The following is a 23,697-nucleotide window of genomic DNA, read 5'->3' as shown; positions in this document are numbered from 1 at the left end:
TTTTATCAGCCTTGTTGTAACATTCTGCATTTTACCATATGGTGTCACATTCTCTAATATGTCATGAGTAATGAAACTTCATTCAAGTGAGTGAGGCGGTATTTTTTATGGCATGTCAGTTTGTATGGAAAATAAGTAATACCACTGAAGAAAATATACAAATGACAAAATATTTTCCTTGTTATGATACTCATTTTAATATACTGCTCAGTATCTGAGACTATTTAAATTGATGTAAAATAGCAAACTCCTTCAAAATTATTCCGAAGTTCCTCTTTAAAGAGATAAGTATTTACAGGGGAAATATTGGTATCGTGATACTGAGGCCTTTAATGTTCTATTCTCATGTGATCTATATGCCCCTAGTCATGAAATACAGGGCATCTTTCCAATAGTTTGGGCAGTTCAGGTCTCTCAGTTGCTGTGTGTTGTAAGCCTCACATCAGCAATGTGGGTCTCATATCTAAATCTTATAAGGACCATTATCTGTTCTTAATTGAAGACCACACATTTGATCTACAAATTCTTTCTCCATCATTACAAATGACCTACAAAAGCACAGAGAGATTCTGAAAACTCTGAAAACATAACCCGGAGATTGCAGGAATGCATTAGCAAAATGTTTCCATGAGTAGGAGTTGTCATTTTGTATTTGTGCAAGCTGTTGTTTGAGGAAAGTAACAGTGTTTGGAAAGGAAAAGTAGCTTCCTGCAATAGAAACACAACTGAAAAAAGTCTATGCTTTCATTACCATATCTCTGTTTTCTATAACTTTATAAAGTTTGACTGGTGAATGATTTATTACAGGCTGGCAGTCACTTCCATGAAAATCTGGACAAAAATAATTCTCTAAGTATGCAAATAAACTGAAAGGGCAAGGAAGCAATAGAAAACTGATTACCTCTGGTAACAGGGGTATATTAAACTTTTTCATTTCAGCAGTCCTAATATTTAATCAATATTTACTTCAAAAAACAAACACAGCAAAGTGTAACCCCCCAAACTACACATTAGATGTTGTTTCTCTCTTGGGCATGCCCATCATTTCTCACACATTCATTTGTGAATGACTGAAATTCTCTATGTCTTGTTTACCATAAAATGTTCATAAAATAAAAGGGTGAGACTGGGGCTCACAGATAGCGTAGAACTGAGACCCCTGGTGTAGCTGTAACTAGGAGCAGACTGTCACAGTAGCACTTCTAGATGTTCTTAACTATAGGCATGGCCAGGAAGCAATTACTAAACTTATTATTCATTGTCTCCCTTCCCCAGAGATACTTCAGTTGTGGAGGGTTACTTGGTTTTAAAGACAGTCTTTACTCATCCATTTGATTTCTCTGTAACAAAACCCTATCTATTTTTTTTGTGCAAAAAAGAGGAGAAAAAGGTAATCTTACAAGTCCTTTCTAACTTGCCCACACTTTGACGTACCAGAATTTTAAACCTAAATGTGTTCCTCTTCCAAGGGCAGAGAGCTGAGCTATGACACATGCAAATTTTAACTGACTGACAACTTCTGATTTGGTTGAGATGTGACAGAGATTGTGCAAAACAATCCCGTAATACCAATGGCACAACCAGCAAAAACTAGATCTATTTCCAGTGTTGTAAACAGAACGTATGGCACTGTTTTTGCAAAAATTCAACTTCTAAACTTGTACATTATCTCACAGTCAGGTGTTTCTTTCATTTTAATTTTGTGCTGTTAGAAGTAACATTTCTAGGGCACATAAATAGATGTTGGTTTTGTTGTTTGTTAAATATTATAATAAAAAAGAAAACAGGCAGAATGTAAGTGCAGTAATGATGAAAAACATTGTGCAAGATATTGAAAGGAAGCAAATTTCCAGGTCAAAGATTCTGTACCTTCCTAGCATAGGCAACTACGACACACAGTCTCACTCAACTTTGTGACACTGCTTCTTAGAGCTAGTAGACTGTTTGTCCTAACTATTCCTAGTGAAAGTCTTTCCAGAATTCACTGATCAGATGAGAAATATAATTTATGATCTAGAGGTACTCTTTTCAATTTACACTAAATTTGATTTTATGTGCTTTATGCATTTCTCTGTGCACATATCAGTCCAGCTGTTACACTTATTGTTAGAAATTGGTTTTGTCCCCTCAGTCTGGATTGACCCAATCAGACTTTTTAAAGTCTTCTCTTACAAGATTGCTACTCTACATCCCTGATTACCTTTTCAGCGTCTGTTTCAATCTGAATGAACTTTTTCTATATACAGGTGACAAAAAGTTACGTGGAGTATCCTAGGAGAGGTTATCTCGTTCAGTGATGGTTCATTTTTACTCATAATGTATCATCTAGCACATATCAGAAACTATGTGTCTTATTTAAGGCTTTGGCTGATCGTAACTTACAGGTGACAACGAAAAAGAAAACTCCTACTGTCTATATTGATCTATATTAATATATAATTTCAATGGCTGAAGAAAAAAATTCTCAAATAAATACTTTAATTTGTCTTTCCACTTAAATTAGGTGAAGTTTGTTTTCTTGAAAGCTGCTTTATCTAGTGTTAAACAGTGGAGTGGTAACATGAAAGCCTGACATGTAACATTTATTAGGGGGAAAAAATACTCTAAAGCAGTGATCTTAATCTGTTAAGTCTTTTAAAAACTGGCCTAAAGCTTTCAGCTGAGATGTATCTTCTCCCAGCACTAACTCTAACAATTAAAAATACATTTTTAAAGTCTTATCTCAATTTTGGGATAAAATGCTGCAGCTGCAGAGACTGAGCATAAGCTAATGCTGGATCAGGTCAAGCTCTTAGTAGTGCAAGCCACAAAGACAGCTAGTCACCATGGAAGAACAGCTGTTCAGCCTGCTCTGTTTATCTTATCATTCAAATGCATTTTGATATTTGCTCAAAAAAATCAACAAACTGATCTCATCTCCCTTTTGCTAAATCTGTCTTTAATTTACACTGTGCAATAGCCAAGTTCTTAGTGTTTCATAAGCAGTAAAACCCTTGAAAAACTCATGTTTTATTATTTGTCTTCAGAGAAGATGAAAATTGCTTCTTTTGATGGGATGTACCACTGAGAAGATGCTGCTTTAATTCATTAATGATATGGAAAGATGACCTAGAAAAACAAAATTGCCTCTTGCCACTGGAATAAGGAAAGCTAAAATCGAGGAATTTTGCCTGTAGGCTAAATACTGCTTTTTCAGTACAGGAAGAGGTGACAAGATCAGGGGTGGTATGGGAGTAAGAAAGCACCAAGTCAGAAATCTGCAGCTTTGCAGCCTGAACACCACAGAGCAGGGAAGGTGGGCAATGACAGCACGTGCTGTATATACCTTACTGACATAGTATAGAGGAGCTGCGTACGTTGCTACACACACCTGTTGCCAAAGCCAGCCCATACTGGGGCCAAGGCTTTGGCTTCAGGGGCTGGCTGGTCAGGTGACTGGGGCAGGGACTTTGTGCTAGTCATAGGGATCAAGTTCGCTGCGTCCTAAATGATGTACCAAAGCAATAAGAGATCTCCTTCTTTGTCCCTGCCTCTCCAGCTGAAATGTTACTGTGATTGGGATTTCTGGAGGAATATAAGGGGTTGAGAATGGGGTGCAGAACCTTTTGCTAAAGGGAAGTGGCTTGAAATAATGTTCAGATTCAATAAAATCATTGCCATAAAATGGCTGTTTAGTGGCTTTCAGGTCCCCTTGTGTTACATTCTTGGGTTTTGTACATGGTATTGTTTTTGATTCCTGCAGTTTGACTTTCAGCTTAAAAAGAAAGCTTTCCACAGGTGCAGACTAGCTGGAATGAATATCGGGACACTGATCTGTGGTTTTCTTTCTATCTTTAGATGTAGACATGAACTGACCCAGAAACATCTGCAAGAAACACATCAGTACGCTTAAAACCAACTCTTTGTTCTCCTTTAAGATGATCTGAGAATCCAATACCCACATTATGAGTGTTATATAATGCCCCTGTGGCAAGTATTATTTAACCAAATACAGATGTGGTGACTGTCAGGAGAAGCAGCTCTCCTGTCCAGCCCCAATTATTTGTGCATGTTCTTTTGGCAACAGCTCAGTTATGTGCAGTATCCATTCCTTTCAGTGTAACAAAGGTGAAAAGTTCAGCTATCTCTAGACAAGGCACTACTATTTAAGCAGAAAAACATTAAAAACCATGTTGGGCCTGTGTTGGATTTGCAAAATATACACACTGTTAAGAAGGGACAAACAGAGATAAATCCATCAAACATGTCCAAGTCCCAAATATGTATGTTCAGAGCCTCTCCTCAGGACTCACCTTAACTTTGGTGGTACATTAGCTTCTGACAATGAAGATACTAAGTCTAGTAGCTGTGGTCCTGATTCTTGACAGGCTGACCTGCCAGCTGGTGCCAGAGCTGTTCCCAAACTACACCTTCTCTGGGCCTGCAAGTATGTAATTATTCCTTGCACAGAGGAAGGGGAGAGAGGGCTACCTCAAAGTACTAGATATTCCCAGGAGAGGGGCTCTCTCCTGGGAGTTGGAGCCCAGGAGAGTCAAAGTCAGCACAGGTTTAAGGGAAATACGAATTCTCTGTGTATTCCCCACTGTCAGTGGGCACTCTTCTAGCAGCTTGGGGTAAGGAAATTGGGCTGGAGAAGACCTTAAGTAAGGATTGATTTACATTGAAGAGAGTCCACAGAGAGAGAGGTGTCTCTCTCATCAGTTCTGTAGGGTGAGATTTTTGCTTTATAGCTATGCCTGATGCCTGCCTAGCTCTACTTACCACGCTGTCTTTTGGGGCTCTTTCCTAGGAGCCCAACTCTCCCAGTGAGGAGCTGAGTTTCAGGATGATCCATAGGCATCCTACATGGTTGAAAGTTGCCTAAAAGTTAAGCTTTGCAATGACAATCACTGTGATATACTCTTTTAAAAGAGCTAGCTCACATTTGCTGGACAGCGTGCATATTCTTTCCTTATGCTTCTACAAGTAATTGAGAGAAACAAATAACTGATCTAAAAATTCTGAAACCAACCAATGTTGGGCTTTCTCCAAGTAGTAATATAACTTAGGCACTCATGTGTAGAACAGGGAGTCAGACCTGCACATCCCTTTGTAGATCTGGTTGCGTATTTTTGTGGCTACATATCACATTTGACTTGTTTTGTTACTATGATTGATGATACTGGCATTGGAACATTTCTAACCTCGAAATATACCACAAGTAACCCGGACCTGAATATATTATGAACTGCAAAGAAGGTACTTCATGATTGTGAAGTGGCTTGATACTCTCAGAGCTAGAGACAGAGTAAGGAGATGAGATCCAATGAAGAAGCAATGAACTGCCTTGATAGGAATCAGAGATCACTGTTTAAAAAAGCACAAGCCCTGAAAGCTTCCAGACCAGTAAAGGACTAGTAAATTGGTTATAAAATCAAAATGCAATGCTGATGCAAAATAAGGAAAATGAGGAAGAGTAATCTGTTTTTTAAAATGGTGGAATATGTCCTGGTCTTTTAAGTCTTGATTAAACTTCCCTTGATAAAGGGATCTATACTGGTGAAAAGGTTGGTTATTTTTGTTGCTTATTAACAGAAAAGAAGAGAAAAGGACAAACTCTTCCATACATGCTAAAGGTAAAATGAGGAACTAAATCTTCTCTTTTTTTCCTAAAAAGAGAAAAATTCAAATTAGATTTTTAAGAAAAATTCTCTTTTTCTAGAAAAAGAGAATGAATGGAATGGCACAGATTAAAAATCATAACTGTCAGCAAAAGAGTTCTTCAGAAACAGAATTCTTAGAGGAGCAGGGCAGATAGTCAAGTGTGTCAAGCGTGAACCTGATGAGCCTTTTCCAACACTAACATCTTTGAGTGCAAAATTAGCATCTTACTTGAATCCAGATGTGATGACATCTCAAGCTACAAACTTTTTAAGTTCTACTAAAAAGCTTGCCTTAATTATTTAAGCCTAATTAGAGTTTAAAACACCATCGAGCACATAATTTTTTCTTGATTTTGTATTTCACAATATAGGTCATTTTGGAGCACTCTTGTATATGAAAACACCTTGAAAATGAAACATAGTGGAAAGCCAATACCTTCCAACTGTACTGAAATAATCATTCCCTCCTCTCCTTCCTTTTAATTCCTCTACATTCCTTCTGCTCTGCTTACTCCTACCCTAACGACTGTATGTATACTCATGAGAGAAACAGCCATCTGCATTTGACCTTCCTGCCCCAGATTAACCTGTCAGACCTTGCTAGAACTATAATGAGCCTAATCAGGCCAATGGACTGGGGATAAAAGTTTTAGGCTCTTTTCCTAAGTCTGGCACAGGGCTAGTACAACTTAAGTTTTCTCTTTTTCATTGTCCCTTCAGTAAAATAGAGATTATTTCTCTTTTAGCACTGATGGTAACTACTGCATCGCAAAGTAAGGTTTTGTAACAAAAGTAAATTTTGCAGAAGATTATAGCAAAAATTAATGACATCAACTTATCTGAGTTCAGGGAAGTTACACTGTTACTTCTCCACATATTTATTTAATTAGATAAATTGCAGAAGAGTTCCAGATTTCTGCAAAACTCACATCATTATCAGTGATGATGCCCCATGCAAAGCCATATGTGCTGATTACATAATGGCCCTTATTAGACTATTAAAAAGAAGTTATTTAAATCAATATTTGTTTGACTGTTTTCCCAGAACTTTTTATGTCATTCCTGCCTTCTCCTTCTGTATTCCCACTAATTACAAATGTACTTTATTTCTAAGTGGGTCACTCCATTGTAGGAGAGATTACGTGAATTCTTCCTCAAGGAACTTTGGAAATTATGGAGAAAAGTAAGATTAGAGGCACAAGGGGTAAGAAGCTGCTACAATACTATTGCTTGAGAGGATAGAGCAGATAGTCAGAGCTCAACTGACTACAGAAATTATCATAAAATGGAAGAAGGAATCAGTATTTAAGTATAAGTAGATGAAGTACTCCTCAGTCATTACTGTTAATTAGAATAAATATCTCAGAGTTAATAAAACCCTTTAATTTTTCATTATGTTTCTTTATAAATAGATGTTCCCAATTTATCATTGATTTTGTACTAATTACTAATTTGAAATCTAAATTAGGTAGATAAATGTAGGTGTTTGACACTAGCTGTCATTTCAAAATCTGGATGAGAATTCAGAATTTTCCAGTCTCTCTGTAAAATAACAATAATAACTTTTAAAATCCAAAACCAAAAATGAGATAAAAGAAAGGTATCTTTTCCTTTCTTTAGCCCTCTTCCTTTACAGCTGACAGTAGAAATAATAAATATGTAAGATGTGCTAAAGAGACCTATTTACCTGGCATTTTCCACTTGTACTGTGGCTTTTATTACTGCATAAAAAGTGGTAGGTATAGCTGCTTTTGTTACTTCAGAGTAACAAGCCTCCAGCCACAGATGCCATGAAACTGTGTTTTCATGATATCGGCTACACGGAAATGTTATTTTACTTGTCGTTCTTGTCTCCACTCCATGCAAGTCAATTCCAGCCCTTTCAAGCACTTCTCACGCACCAGTTTATCCGTGTTGGGAGTCATTTTCATAACCAGTTCACAAGCTGTTTCCCATTTTCACTGTACCTTTGTTCAGCTATGGTTAAAACTCATTGTACATCCTCCCTAAAAAGGATGCAAAAAATATTATTCCTTGAGCAGAACAGCTAAATACTTTCCCAGTGCTGGACAATAGCTTGCAACCACAGTCTCTTCTTAATGTACCGAAAACAAAGACTAAGATGAGTAGAAAGGGTAAAATGTTTCCATATGACTGAAGTAGGAGGTTCTCCACTAATACCAAAAATGAAGTCTGGACAAACTGTGTGTCCCTTATATATATTAGCTTTGTAGAAGCATAATGTTTGTTTTTATGAAAAAATATCCTTATTTCTTTTCTAGTCCTCTAACACAAATCATGTTTGTCCAATATTTTTTAAACTGAGGGAAAACAATGTGACAAACATTATTGTCAAATGGCTCCCACATAACTTCCAAATGCTGAGAGACAAATCATTTTATATTATACCAGTGAATTGGACACAGGACATTGTTCAGATACAAATATATCAGCTCCAGTACAGATAATACAGTGTGCTATTCCCAAGAGAAAGCTGTAGTAAGGATCTAGCAAGTATTTTACTGCATCTATCTGTATAATTACTGTATAATACCTGGAGGACGTGGCCAGAGCAATGAGCAAGGCTTGAAGAATCCCTCTGATGAAGACAATGGGATTCTTCTTGGTGATAAAGAAATACATCATTGGCAGAATAAACAGCCCATGCACCACCAGGCCACAAACCACTGTAATGGCATAGAAACCCAGTTTCTTCCCAATGGCTGAAGGGTCATCCATTTCTAAGATTTTACCAGCAATTAGGAACACAATTCCAAATGGAAAATACCTGAGCAAAACAAAAGACAGTCATTATTAGGAGATATCTCACTTCCATCCAACAGTATGAGCTGGGAAATCCTTCCCGTAGCAGTGCAATAACAGCAGCCTGTCTGGAAGCAGCACAGCTGGGTTCTGTTGTTTTATCAGACTAAGCCCCTCTCTCGCACACTTGAGGAGTGTGCCTGAAGCACTGGGACAAACAATCTTTTATGTGGGGTACTCCTCAGCACAGCCGAGGTTACGGTCCTGGTCAGGAATGGCTTCAAAATGTTTTGGTTCAGAAGGCAGCTCTGACTTTTTAGCTTAAGGCAGGTCATTTACTGTCATTTGCTGTTCAGTGCAGAGATAGGCGAGCTAGCAGCAACCATGCTGCATATCAGCACAAGTGCCCAGCCCTCTCTTGAGCAAGCTGAAGCCAGACTAGTATTTCTGGTGGAGCAGTGCTGTTAGGGATGGAAGTACCACCCTGAGCATCTCATCATGCTTTTCCCTGTGTGGGTTGGATGTATTATAATCCCTCTTGGCATGCCCAAGGATTGGCAGTGCCCCTAGTGCATACAGCACACACCCACCCAGCTATACCATGTTTCGTTATTTTGGAGTAATATATAGGGTGCCTCTGTCAAAATGACAGTACAAGCCAGGAACAGGATGTGTTTGTGTGCATCTTCCCTCAAATACTGAGGCCCCACAAAGCTAAGGATTGTTCACCCTCATTTATTTCCTTGTAAATAAGTTAACGAGATTTCTGTGCATCCCCTTCTGTTGGAATTTTCTTACTCTTTTAAAAAATACTGATTTTCTTACTAAAACTGTTACTTACCAAACAGCAACTGCCACTATCTTCATGACAGATTCGTTTAGACATTGGCAAAAGCTGACCAAAGGAACACCACTGTTCCCCATTCTTCCCAACATTATACCTGCAAACAAAGGCATTCAGGTTCAATTTCTCAGGTGCCTTCACACAAAGCCCCAGTGCTTTCCCTCCCTGCTGTAATTCCAAGTGAACTAAGTGGGAAATGATGGGATGAATATAGATCTCCGTGATGTAGAAACAGACATATCTGAAAATCTCACCTTACACAAACACAACAAGAGTGTGGGGGAGTCAGGCCACAGCCTTGTGCTCTGGCTCCATACAGGGTTCTCTCCTCTAGCTGGGTGGTTTTTCATTTGCAGTTCCCTGAAAGTTTCCCTGTGGGAGGTACTTTTGTGCTGTAGATTTAGCCCCTCTGGTAGCCTGTTTCCTTAACTGTCTTTCATAGACCCCTGAGAAGCATTTACCTGCTCTGAGGGATCCATGGAAGACAAACTAAAAACCATTTTTCTAGTGAAGAAAACTGTCTCTGCCTGCAGTCTGCCTTGCTACTGTGCACTGCGTACAACTGGGCAGCATCCATGAGACACTCCCAGGGCAAAGGCAGTATTTGAGGTTTGTTCTGGTAATGGGGAGCTAGTAAGGGGGTCTCCATCTTATTTTTAGTAGTTATTTGCCTACATAATAACAATCAGCCCTCATAATCAAACATGCAAACATGGGAGGAGATAAGGAAATGCAAATTCATGTGAAGAAAAGTCAAAGTAGTTGGTAGACTAAGCAGCAAAGAAGAAAGCAAAGAAAACCCATTTACATGCACCCAGTGCTCAGAAAGGAAAAGGGTACAGCTCTAGGATGTGTCATCTAACTGTATATTCTTCAGACAGTGTTAGTTTTCAATAATGCATATAAATAGACATAATTATCCTATTTTATTAATTTTCTGCCATCGTTCCCTGAAAGGATTATAAGTGATCAAGTTAATTGCTCAAGGAATCACTTCAAAATCCAGCTGCACCAGGTGAGACTGCCTTTGGAAGGAGTTTAATGAGGAAGCAGGGGGCTGTGAGTGGGGTGCGTGCTGCCACTTGCTCTGGTTATGGAGTGTCCTTGCTTTGAGCAGGAGCCCGGGCTTGCAAGCCAGGTCTTAGACAGCACTGCTTCCAGGGCAATCACCTCCTGAGGCAGGGAGGGAGGCTTTCAGCTGTTTTATCCAGGGATTTCACAATAACAGTGCATTCAAGATATGGGTTTGTAAGCCTGTTAATATTCATCTAAGTTCTAACCTTTAGGTCCGAAAACAACACTCTTTTATTAAGCATGTTGCTCATCTTTGGTAATAGGACAATAAATATAGTTCAGCTCTTCTAGCCTGGTTGGTGGCAGTTTTACAAGGCTCTTGGCTTCTAATTCTGTATAATGCCAAAAAGAAGAAATGTCTTCGTTTTCATTTTACAGGAATAACTGAAATTTGCTCTTTAAAACACCGTCCTACCTAAGCATGTGGCTATTGGTGGAGACAGACAGGAGGAGAAGGCAGGACTGGGGCCTTCTGTCTGCAGACACCAAGTCCCATTTCAGTGCAAACATATTCCTTGTAATGAATAAATAATGTGTGCTTCTCCAAGAAAAAAGATCAGGTGTCTCAATGCTTAACCACTGTCATAATCTTGAACAGAAATTCCTGCATGCTGTGTGAGAAGAGGTAGTATAGTCACAGCTGAGCCCAGCATCAAGGTTTTTTGTGTCTTGACCTCACATTCTGCCTGTCAAATGTTGCCCATATTAATGCATGCCTGGCAAAGAAGTCCAGTGATTCATGCACAGATGTGAGAGATGACTTGTAAAAATAGGTCCTGAAAGAAACAGGCCTGCGAGAAACAAAGACTGAGAAAAACAGCCTGAGAAAGAAATAAAGGATAGAAGGGGGAGTGGAGGCCCTCCGAGCTAAGGAATATCTCAAACACTGGCAAGTAATGAAACTATAGTCCTGGGGTGGATAGTGTGGAGATCAAAGCTGATAAGGCTGCCCCAATAACACAGGATGCAGCTGGAGTGGGGAGCCCTGTGGAGACAGGACAGTTCTGCTCTGGTGCACCTGGTCAAATTTCAGGGGCATCTGTCCAGTGAATGACATTTGCTTCATTGTCCACAAAATGCATATTAAAGTTAACACCCCTGAATATGCTAACGAAGACTAACAAGATCATGCTAATTAAATCATCCCATGAAACACCTTACCCCTTCCCATACATGGAATATGTAGGTATGTGGGTCGACCTAAGAAAAGTGTGTATAAATTGAGGGGGGGCAAGGGGCAGGGGGCAGGTCTGGAGAGTGAAGTGAAGCAAAGAAGATGGATGCCTCCTTGAACCCTCGCTGGTGGGATCGACTCAGGAACCCAGACCAGTGGTATCTATTTCTCTATTCTCTTCATCTCTCTCCTTTCCTTTGGAAGGATGCTCTTCTTTCATAGAGATTGAAGCCACATGTCTTCTGTTTCATCACTTCCTTTGGGGGTGTGGGGGTGCAGAAAGCTAAAGACAGTGATAAATGCTTGGCTGCATCCTTTGTTCAAAATGACAGTCTGAAATAGTCACTGGTAGATGACAAATTTTTGAGAGTTTAGTGTCTCAGGTTTGTTTGTGGCTGTTGCAGCACGAATGGCTGCTGGCAGTACCTGTATGTCAGCCAGGAAGAAACCAGCTCTCAGCTTCAATCTCTTGAGCCCCAGGCCAGCAAGACTTAGGGACATGGTAAAAGTAATACATTCAGTTCTGGGAGGACAATGAATCATCTTCTGTGCTCAGAGGTATAAAATTGCCCTTGATCCTAATAAGCACATGTAATTAATTCATTCATATCCAATACTTTTTGACTGGAATAGTGTTTGCTGTGCCATTGTACTTTGCAAATTGACAATAAAATACTGCAAACTGGGGGACAGCCAGTTTCCAGCAGTGTTGCATATGGAATACTACCCACTAGAGAAACAAAAAGAGAGACAAATCTGCTAATTCCAGACTTGATTTTTGACCTCTTGTGCTGGTATGAACCATAATATAATAAATACAGTCAAAGATGTTTTATGGAACTAACTCTGCTGACCAGATTATCTTCCAAGAATAAATTTAGATAAGGAAAATTTGATCAGCATTTTCTTGTAAAAATCATCAGAACTTTATGATTAACTAGGGCATGTTTGTTTAAATTCCCTCTTCCAAATCGACAAACATAATATAACACACATGGCACCAGCGAGTTCCTCCAGCAAGTGAAACTGAATAAATTAGCCAGATAGAAGCTTTTAGAGATCACTGTGATAAGCTACTAGATGGTGTATAACTATCAATCAGCACTGCATGATGGCAAAAATAAAATTAAAAAGTTTAAATCAAAGAGAAGATCCACAGATTTAAAACTGATAAAACAATATACCTTTGTAGCTTACTTATTCAAGATACCACTTGAGGCTCATTATCTGAGTTGGGTTCTTACATAGATAAGTGACAGTGTTATTCTACACTAATAATGTGGTAAACTGAGACTAAGAATGGATAAGAACAACAGACAGGGAAGGTTCCAGGGCTAAAGTAATTTTCTGGCTGGTAGGGGAAACTTTAGCCAAGGAGTTGGTCTAGGAGCAGGTTTTTCTTGGACTGCCAGCTGCAAGGGTGAAACATCCAGCCATGAGAGCAGGAGGTGTCTCAGCCTGATGCCCCCTGAACCAAGAGCAGTGCAGGAAGCATTTTGTTCCTGTAATACAATACCTGGAGCTCTGGGCATTAAAAGTGTACTAACTTCTTGGTCTTTGGAAAGAAAGTCTGCTACAGACTTGTTTATTTCAGAATTTCTTGAACCTTTCTCTGGGAATTCCGCTACTGGCCAGAGAGGGAAACAGCATATTGGCAGAGGGGCCATGGGTCTGACCTGGTATAGTAATTCCTACCTCCTCTGAGCACACTGTATTAGTGTTTCTTACAGTCAGGAAAAAATGGTTCATAAATAAAGGCTCAAAATAATCCAGAAGATATTAAAACAGAAAGAATGTAAGTGCATGCACAGAAAACAGAACTGTATGGAAAAAGTGTCATCAAGGATTTTGAAGATTGATCTTCAAAAGGTTGGGAGAACAGTTCTGTAACAGTGTTGCCTTTTTCCCCACAAAGTTTAGATAGAAGCAATTAAAAAAGGTGAATCAAGAAACCAAACAACCTAATCCCTATCTTTTTCTCTTAAATGGGTACTTGGATTATTACAAACCAAACACGTCTGAAACCTACCCATTGTGGCAGAGAATATCACAATCCCGAGCACATTCATGCCATCACTAGTGCCTGGTTCTGATTTGTAAATAACTTCGGGGGGGGGAGTGATATCCAATTCAAAATTCTGGACATTGGATCCATTCTCATCCTGGACTCCATATACTATAACGCGACGAGTGGCGCTTTCAGATGATGCTTTGTTATTTTTAATGATGGGAATAGTCTTGGTGCGATACTGAAAGAAAACAAAATAGTTTTTATTATAATATCCCATCAGGAATTAATAGTTTAATGAGACCTCCTAAGTGCTCTGTTTCAACAAGGCTGCATGTTAAAGGGACAAGCATGAAAATAAGAATAACAGCTCCTGTCCCTACTGTAAAAACAGTTGAATTTTTGGGAAAGCATTAGAAAATCAGAGTTTCCTATGGAATCATAGAATAGTTTGGGTTGGAAGGGACCTTTAAAGGTCATCTAGTCCAACCCCTATAAATATATATATATATATAATCAGAGCCTTGTGCAGCTCTGTCCTGATAGAGCTACTCTCCTGTAGGACATAATCAGGAATGACTCCCTAGAGGTTCTGAGTCCCTTCTCTTTGCCTCACCAGAGGTAAGGTTCCCATGACGTATTCCCCCAGGTGAAATAAATATAGCCATGCCTCTTGCTCACTCAGAACTTTTAGATGAGGTTTTCTGACCAAATTCCAATCTGAGTAATTAGATTCTTCCTAAATACATTATTTTGTTGCTTTAATTGGACATGGTATTCTGTTCATAGAATCATAGAATCATTTAGGTTGGAAAAAACCTTTAAGATCATCAAGTCCAGCCATAAACTTAACACTGCCAAGTTGGCCACTAAACCATGTCCCTAAGTGCCACATCTACATGTCTTTTATATGCCTCCAGGGATAGTCACTCCACCACTTCCCTGGGCAGCCTGTTCCAATGATTGATAACCCTTTTGGTGAAGAAATTTTTCCTAATATCCAGTCTAAACCTCCCCAGGTGCAACTTGAGACCATTTCCCCTTGTTCTATTGCTTGTTACCTGGGAGAAGAGACCAGCACCCACCTCACTACAATCTCCTTTCAGGTAGTTGTCGAGAGCAATAAGGTCTCCCCTGAGCCTCCTTTTCTCTAGGCTAAACAGTCCCAGTTCCCTCAGATGCTCCTCATAGTACTTGTGCTCTAGACCCTTCACCATCTTCATTGTCTTCTTTGGACATGCTCCAGCACTTCAATGTCTTTCTTGTAGTGAGGGGCTCAAAACTGAACACGGTATTCAATGCGGCGTCACCAGCGCTGAATACAGGGGGACAATCACTTTCCTAGTCCTGCTGGCCACACTATTTCTGATAGAAGCCAGGATGCTATTGGCCTTCCTGGCCACCTGGGCACACTGCCCACTCATATTCAGCTGGCTGTCGATCAAATAGGATTATGGAATAATTTAGGTTGGAAAAGACCTTTAAGATCATTGATCATCATTCTTCCCTTCCACGGTGTTACTATGTGCTCTTAAAGAGATTTCCAGCTACTCTGAGACTGCAGTTCTGTGTTAAGAGAAACCATGCTCTAGACATACTTGCATAAATTTCTCTGCTTCCCTACAGCACTATTATCAAGGTCCTCAAAGATCTGGCTTCAGGTGGAGGTGGAGCTGACATAGGTGTTCATGTCTATTCTCCAGTCACACTGTAGTTTTTATGCTTGTTTGTTTTGCCTTCAGATACCAAGGCTGCTGAGGCTAATGGAAAGGGACTCATTAATTCCTAAATGCTAGAGGTACTAACAGTATCTGGAGTCTGTATCTGGATTCTGTTTTATGAAGACACATGTTTTATGTGATGCTGGCTCATCTCTTTCGTCAGTGGTAAGATATATAGCAACTTACCTGCTTGAATGTGGCCTCAACAAGATTGGCTGGAAACATGTTCCTAAAAATGAACAAATAAAAGAATAATTTCTATGGAAGTGAAAACAAATTCTGTTACTGTGTCTTGGGTCTCCCATGATAAGTCAGTTATTTACCCTTCTAGAGAGCAAGGGCTGAACTGGTGCAGAAGACTGCCACTCTCTCCCATTCGTGCCATACAGCTGTACCTGACTGAGCAAGGCTCAACAGAGAGACAGTTCCTCAGAATTATAGTTTTGGGATTTGCTTCTAAATACCTGGAGTGAGACCCAGGAGCTCTAGTTTCAGTTACTGGCTCTGCCACAGTCTCCATGTTGTAACTGGGGCAACGTAATTGCTATCATTCCCTTCCCTATCTGCTAAGTGGGGAGAATAATATTCCTTTATTCTGTATTTTGTCTTTCCAACTTCGATAATGAGCTGTTCAAGACAGAGTCAGTGTTCAGGGATGTATTCCTGAGACCCCTGGGTGCTGTAATCTACGTTGGGACTTCCAAGTACTCCTGGGAAATGACTCATAAACTGTAGTACCTCCTGATACACTTTCAACACTAAAATTACAAATGATGTAGACTTTACAGTGGTTTGGTCAAGAACAGTTTGTTTTTCAGAAAGAGGATCTCATTCCTGATGTAAAGAATTAAGATTAGAGCTGCACAGTCTCTGCTAAATTTTATTTTAATAGATTTCTGAGGCTTCAGAACAAAGAGACTGAAGTGAGGCCAGCAGCTTCCTCTTTGCTTGTAACTGAGCTATGGAGGAAGACAATGAACAAACACTATGAGATTTGCAGTGAGATTGACAGATTTTTATTTCCAGAAGTGACTCTTGTTGTCATCTTTTCTGGCTTTCTGTGTCATCTTTTCTGGCTTTCTGTGTACCCCAGTCTGTAATATTTCACCCAATAGTATCTGGAGTTAATTTATAACTTCTGTTTGAGCTAGATTACTACTTTGCAGAAAGACATTCCATCCTAATTTGAAATGGAGAGCACACCCTCTACAGGCTTCAAAGAGGAATCATAGCATAGTTGGGCAAAAAAGCTAAAAAGTCATATATTTCTGTGCAGCATTCAGGAATCAAGATTTATGTGATGATTTCAACAGCATCATTTTCGGAACTGATTTATTTTGAGCCCAAAGCTTCTGAACCTAGAAGCAGAAGACAGTGACAGCCTATGACCCAATTATATGCTTTCGTATACATAAACATACGCAAGGGGAAACTCCTGAATTCTCTAACCAAGAGACTTTTTATTCAAAGTGCAGCTCAAGCTCCAGGACAGGACAACACCTAAGTATATGCGAAAAGCCCATTCTCACTCCAAAGAGAATTGCTATTTATATATGAACAGTTAAATGCATACTGGACTGAGACATTTTCCAGACCTGCTTTCCTCTTTGCAGCAACAGCATGTGCTTGCTGCTAATGGAGTTGAAGCAAGAGCACGCTGTGCAGCACTGGCTTATAAAAAACAATTTTATTGCTATTTTTAGTGATTATAATGTGACATTATGGTCACACTTAAAATTATGAGGTAGAATCTGTTTCAGTAGCATCAGGCACTGAGAGCAATTGCTACAAAGAGATAATTAATTATCCTTTTCAGGGTAAAGCAGAGGGAGAATTTTAATTAAAGGGTAGTAGGACTGTCTAATGATTGAAGCAGAAGACTGAAAATTTGGGGGTTTTGTTGGCCTGCTGTGTGAGAACAGACAAGACACATAAAGGCATCATTGGTCATTTTGGTAAGACTGTTGCTTTAGGGCAAACTAGTGTTACACAGACAAGTTACTACCAGGCAAGATCTGAGGTTGATGTGCAGGACTTCAGTTACTCTTCTTTAACTGTTCTGGCCTTTCCTCACCTCAGTCAGGCAAGGCAGTTCAGTTTACCCACCCCTTGCAGTCTGATCTGCTACCTGGCATTCCTGCAGGGTAACAGCATACACTAGTGCTGTACACTGCAACAGCTCCTTCCATTTTACCAGTCCTGCTTAAGAGCCCCAGGTATGATGATGGCTGTGAGCTATGAGGACCTGATAGCAGAGGACAGCAGCTTTGGCCATATAGAATTATAAAACATAGAGTGGTTTGTGTTGGAAGGGACATTTAAAGGTCATCTAGTCCATCTTTCCATGTAAGGAAATTACCATAACTTAGCAAAGTTTAGTTAAATTAATGCAGTCCCTTTGTACACACTTTCATTTAATTGGAATTATTTAGCTTAAGACATTGTGTAGTGATGTTGTTAGTGATGAACACTCACTACATCACTGTAAGTGGTTTATGTCTTGAGTTCTGTGCTGCCATCAACAGAGCTTTCACCCTGGTAACAACAGTGCAAAGCGTCGGGTTATTTCTGCAAATCATCCATAAAGCTGATGATTCTCTGGTTCAAATGTCGAATCTGTAGCCAAAGCAAGACACAGACAACAGCCAGCTGTGCATCACTTTCCTATCAGATGCAGACACAAGCTCCTGCCTGAGCCTGGGGGCTTAGCTGACACGGGGGACTAACTGAGAACAGCTGGATGGAGCTGGACCTGGGAAAATGGAGAGGATGTTTATAGGAGGGGGAAGCACTGGAGAGAAAAGATGGTTACTGCCTTATTATGCTTCATAAGGGAATTCTGCTTTCCGATTGTTACAGGCTTCATTACAATTAAATCGTCTTTGTTTTGTGATTTGAGATGATCAGATGAAAGGTGCTACAGGAGTGCACAGTGTTAGTGTGATGATTGTGCTCTGACCTGCTGTGTGAATGTGAAATATTCTGAAAGCAGCGATCCACACTGAGGATTTCTGCACAGCTCTCAATATGAATGTCACGTATGAACTGTAGCTTTACAAAGAAATAGGAATTTAACTGTGGATGATTTACACTTCCTCCCTTAGTTTTATAGTCCTAATTAGTAGAATTAAGAACAATTAACACTGCTCGAGAAAGGAAATATCATATGGTTAGTAGCTAGATTAAATGTTAGACAAATTTGTGGAGGATTAAAGCATTTTGTTTCTTTATCATTCTTTATCCTGCAGGAATTACAACTACCCACTTAATACTGGATGTTGGAATTCTCCCAATATTTTTTAATATATTATGCACTGTGATCCAGTCTTTGAGACTAGCTTTACCAAAGTTACACAATGTATCTGGTGAAGGGCTGACCTGAATGTGTTTGCCAGAGCCTCGGCTTATTTTTTATTTTAAGCTGGTTTACTTGGATTGAAAAAATCCAGTATTAGCCAAAATTTAGTTTTGTTAATTAAAAACATTCAAGAGAGCAATTGGTGGATGAGAACTCTAATGGACTAAAACAAATAATGAGAAGAAAGTATCAAACTGTCACCTAGAGCTGGGAGATGTTGGTTCAGTCAGGCCTCTTCAGAAACACTTGAAAAATTCTTGCTTTAGGAGTATGTTTTGCTGCATATTGATATTTCCAGCCATGAGCTGGATGTTTGGCAGGGATCTCCTGGGAACGTTTCAGAACAAGAGACAGAACAAGACACTGAAGTGAGGCTGGTAGTGCAGGATTTGACTTTTTACCATGGAACTGGGGTGAGGAGGGCTGGCGGGGCTCCTCACAACTGCCAGCTAGGCTGGCTCCCTCGGGGCAGCCCTCCTGTGGGTCTCTGGCCCACCAGTCCTGAGCACTGGGGAAAGCTAGCTGGGGTGGGAGCTTCAGGTTGGCACAAATTCCAGACGCTTACATTTGCCCAAACATATTACAAAATTAATGGCAGGGTGTGGGTGCCTGTCAATCTCTGCCTACCTATCTTCCAGGCATCCAGCCTGCAATCAGATTGGCCCCTGCAGGGCTCTACTAGCTCTACTGCAATTCTGGGCAAGATAAAGATTTACCCAAATGCATATGGTATCAGGATCATAAAGTGAGGCTGTCTTTCTACCCCAGAACAGGCACTGTGTTTGTCACTGACATTGAATTAAAGACAGTCTCGGTACTCCCAATGAATTCAAGCTGAGCTACTCATTGCTGTCGCCACCTATGAATGCTGTTGTGTTTATTCAATTAAGAAAGCCAAGCAGATTAAATACTTCTAAATTTCCAGTGTTACTTTCAGATTGCTTACAAGATACAGGACACAAAATAATAGCACAGGAAACTTAATGTGATCTGGGATTCATTACTACAAGCAATGTTGTCTCTAACCTCGGTGGCACAATTCAGCATTCCTAGCAGATATAATTTCATATAATATTAGGGAATTAAATATAGTGAATAGCAGTGAGTGAGGCTGGTGTGGAACATAGATAAATTTAGGTCTAAGACAAGGAATGATTGTAAAACAGAAACTGAGACATACGGTTTCTGGTTACATAAAAAATTAAGAGCTAAATACTGTCTGCCCTGAGGAAGAACACTTCCCAGAGCATCTTCTGCTTCAGGAATTCTGCCAGACAGAGCAGGAGCATTCAACACAGGCTAAAAGAGCGAATGTGCATGGAACTTCAATATCAGCTTCATGAACCTTCTACAGACTGTGAGCCACAGCTGGCACAGCATGCTTGGCCTGTATTTGCTGTGACAGCAGTATATACACACAAGTGACCTACTAAACACCTTCTTTGACTACACCCTGCTGTGATGCACAGGCTGGTTCATTCTACTACCAAATTTTGGAGTCCTTCCCTAATTTTGTATGGGATAAGAGGATTCAGATATAAGGATGTATCGAGTTAGAAATGTGTATGTATGACTAAGGCAATATGTGTTCTGCAATTTGGTAGCCATGGAATTTGATGAAAATCATGAAGACTTGTATTAAGTATAGACAGCACATGGTCTAAGGAGCAGCTCTGAGGGTGCAGCTTCCCATCACATGTAGGACTACTTAGCACCTTACCACTGCCAAAAGTGGGAGGTCCTCTTTTCTTCTCCAGCAATCAACCTACTAATTAACACTATTCACTCATTTTTGCTACCCTAGATTTCTGCTGGATTGTGTTAGGAAGATATTTTTCAGCTCAGGCCATGCCTTGGTGCTGCCCCCAGGACATGGGATCCCTCTCACTTTCTTCAGAAGGTTGCTGACTCCGAGAACTACAGTAGTGATACAAATATCAGCACTGTTAACTGTTCTACTGCTCATGCTGTTAGCTGAATTCTGCACAGAACATTAGCCTACAGCTACTGGGATAGCCAGTTTGATGGCTCCTAGATAACTTCTATTAGAAATGATAGGCCAAATTCTGTTTGCAGTTATACTACTGAGTATCTGAAATACTCATTCTGAGTCCTGACTACAACATCTGTTAACTCAAAGCATTCAGATTTTGCAGATCTTTTTAATAAGAAGTTAGGCCAGCTGCTCTAGTGTAAGAGCAGCCACAGGTACGGCGGATGTTTCCTTGACTCAGAACACACATACCCTCTGGGGCACTCCGTGCTCTGCAGCAGCAATCTGGTTTTGCTCTAAGACTTTGATGTTATCAGTACCTAATCCCTGCCCCACCAGAGAGTCTTTGGCTGCAGTCTCCCATGCTGTGGAATTAAAGCCACCAGACTGGATTTTTTGCTACATACGTGTCGTCATAATATTTTATTGGCCTATATTTGCACTGGGTATAAAACAACTGTGGACACTCTGCTCTCAAATTTGAACTAGGATAGCTGAGCTTGCAAGAACAATGTTTTAAGACTGGGTATTTGACAGTATTCTAATACTTCAGTGTTTGAGATCTTACCCTGTCACTCTATACAGCAAGACTACAGAGAGAGTGAAAATGGAGTCCAAGTACCTTGACATGACAGCTGTAAAGTTTCCAGGTTTTACAGCTGTGCGAAAGAATGAACAGCACTGTAGTTCCTATTTACTATAGGCTGAGGTCCTTCTCAGTGACATTATCTTAATCTCAAAAATGTGTTTGCTTTTGCTGTCCTCTGCATGATTTCATCATCAGCTGTATAGACCCTGACTAGTTAGTGTACCACATGAGCCACGAATCCTGTCCTTAGTCATATGGGTATACATCTGAAATACCTTCCTGCTGGTGTCAGTGGGCTCCATCGGGGTTTGCACTCCTGAAATCAGGGGCAAAATTTAACTTGGCAAGACTGAACAAATGACCTATCTCAGGGCCCACGGGAGGATGCATCTTGCACATTAGTAGTCACTTCCAGTGCCTCATCTCATTTCTCAGTATCAATCTTACTACCTCCTGCTAAAAGGACCAAAGAAGGCTTTTCCAGAATTAATGAGGCATTTAAATTATTGTGATTAAAGAAACTAATAGAATGCAAAAATCACTAACCAGGTCTAAGCCATTTTGTCTTGCTTGTCTTTTTTGCAGATCAGAGCAGAACTCATATTGTGGAATCATTTTGCCAAACACGTGGGCTTTTTATCTGTCCTGAGGGTGACATTGTTTCATGGCATTTCAGTTCCAGTAAGAGACCTGGAGGGTGAACCTCCTTATCCTGCTTCTTCTGAAAGAAAAGATCCTGACACAGCCCCAGCAGGGCTATGGCTTTCCAAGAAAATCATTCTTTGGAGTGGAAGCGCAAGTATATCACATCTTTAGGAATCTTGAAAAGGATGAATCATATCAAAGGTAACATGACAGGCCCAAAGCATTTCCACTATGGTTCCAGTCAGACAAAGTTATTTCATAAAAAGTGTATGTTTACATTGGAAGATGTCCAGGCCAACTGTCAGGAGGATGGATGATTTATTCCCCTTTAGGGTTGAAGCTTTCCTAACGCAGCTTTAACTCCTGGCCCCCATGCACCTCCCATTCTGTGACTAAGGCCTCCTGACCAGACAGCAGAAACTGCTTCATAGTCCATCTCCCCAGAGCTGTTTTCATCATGGAACTATCTTTTTTCCATGCTGGTTTACTTTTGTGCCATATAGGAACCACACATTTAGGGGCTTCAGAGTCCTTTATAAATACTTGACATTCGGGCTTCTGTGCAGATTGAACTGCTTAAAAATTAACCAGAAGTGAATGTGTGGTCACATACAGTGCAGAACAGCACTGGCACCAGGCTCGTTTTGTGAGATAAAAGAAAAAGGGCAATCTGAGATGAGTAAAAAGTCGTAGTTTGCCATAGGAGACAGGTAACTATTTCTATCATAGTACACAGTGGCTTTTGGCAAAAGATACATGATTGTGGGGAAAAGTTATTAAAACAGTTCTTTCCTAGTTTAAACCCTGGATCATTTAATGCACTCATGTATCTTATTGCACATATATACAATTCAGTCTTCAGCTGTAAACTTTTTAAAGTGGGATTTCTGGTTCTGCACAGCCTGGCATTTTTCCAAACTACAGCAGATATTGGCTTTCTCCTGCCCTATTTTCAAGAAACACAATTTCAGTAAAATAGAATATAGCCCTTAGCTTGAAAAGAGGGAAAGAAAATTATTTTAAAGAGTGCTCAGGATTCCCATGAAAACATAAATCCTCTGCAGTGTTTATATCCTCTTCTAACTATTAATGGTATAAAAAAAGCCCCTCTCTTGGTTAAGCCAGATTGAGTTTCCTGGTACCTGCTTTAAATTGGATGCAATCCTGAATATTTGGTGGTAAAAATGCTCTGACTTACCCTTCCAGTAAACTTCAGAAATGTATAAATTTGTTTGTCATGGGTTAAGGCATGATTTGATCCTGACTGCATTCACTGAATTGTTTTATTTGGAGCTTTTGAACTGAATAAGCTTGCGATGTCACACTGTCTGGTTAGACTTGAGAAAAACTAAAAATGTGTGTGAACCCTGCACATGGTGGTGCCCAGATTTGCACATGCAGTCAGCCTTCTATAAAGCAGGAGGGTGAACCCTCAGTTTGGCTGGGATTTGTTTCTTCATGTGAATGTTTATGGTGTTTGCTTGTTTGTTTTTATCTCATCAGCCAAATTTTGTTTCCCTTGGTGACAGATGAAAGTAGCATGATTTAACTTGCAGCAGGATTTACCCTTCTAAATCAAAGGTATTTTGATAATGGCAACAGAATGTGGTGGCAATATTAACTGCTAATGTAAACAGTGTGGTCCTGAATCATATATCTTGTTTTACAAATGTTCATCCCCTAATTATAGGCATTTTCTATTCTGCTTGCCAAGTGAATATATGTTGCAGAATTAAACAAACCTAATATTTAAATTGAATGTTATTCCTGTAAGTATGTCCCTTTTTGTCCTTTTGAATGAAACACTCAAGGTCTGAATTATTTTAAAAAATTGATATCTTGCCTTTCTTAATTTCTTAACTCATAAAAGACTACTAAATATTCAC

General features: G+C 39.9%; 1 protein-coding gene across 3 annotated transcripts in view; it reads right to left on the bottom strand.

The window, feature by feature from the left end:
- The window catches only part of SLC1A7 (solute carrier family 1 member 7), a 57,176-nt gene that overhangs the window by 11,832 nt on the left and 21,647 nt on the right, over positions 1 to 23,697 (bottom strand). For all 3 annotated transcript variants that reach the window (XM_074831997.1, XM_074831998.1, XM_074831999.1), the window contains exons 4-7: positions 15,413 to 15,455; positions 13,527 to 13,746; positions 9,247 to 9,346; positions 8,197 to 8,430 (exon numbers count right to left, since the gene is read on the bottom strand). In XM_074831997.1, the coding sequence (XP_074688098.1) occupies positions 8,197 to 8,430; positions 9,247 to 9,346; positions 13,527 to 13,746; positions 15,413 to 15,455 (597 nt within the window). The remainder of the gene's footprint in view (positions 1 to 8,196; positions 8,431 to 9,246; positions 9,347 to 13,526; positions 13,747 to 15,412; positions 15,456 to 23,697) is intronic.

The sequence above is a fragment of the Strix aluco genome, chromosome 8 (genome assembly GCF_031877795.1).
Source record: "Strix aluco isolate bStrAlu1 chromosome 8, bStrAlu1.hap1, whole genome shotgun sequence".
Taxonomy (NCBI): domain Eukaryota; kingdom Metazoa; phylum Chordata; class Aves; order Strigiformes; family Strigidae; genus Strix; species Strix aluco.
This window is presented reverse-complemented; position numbering and strand designations above follow the sequence as displayed.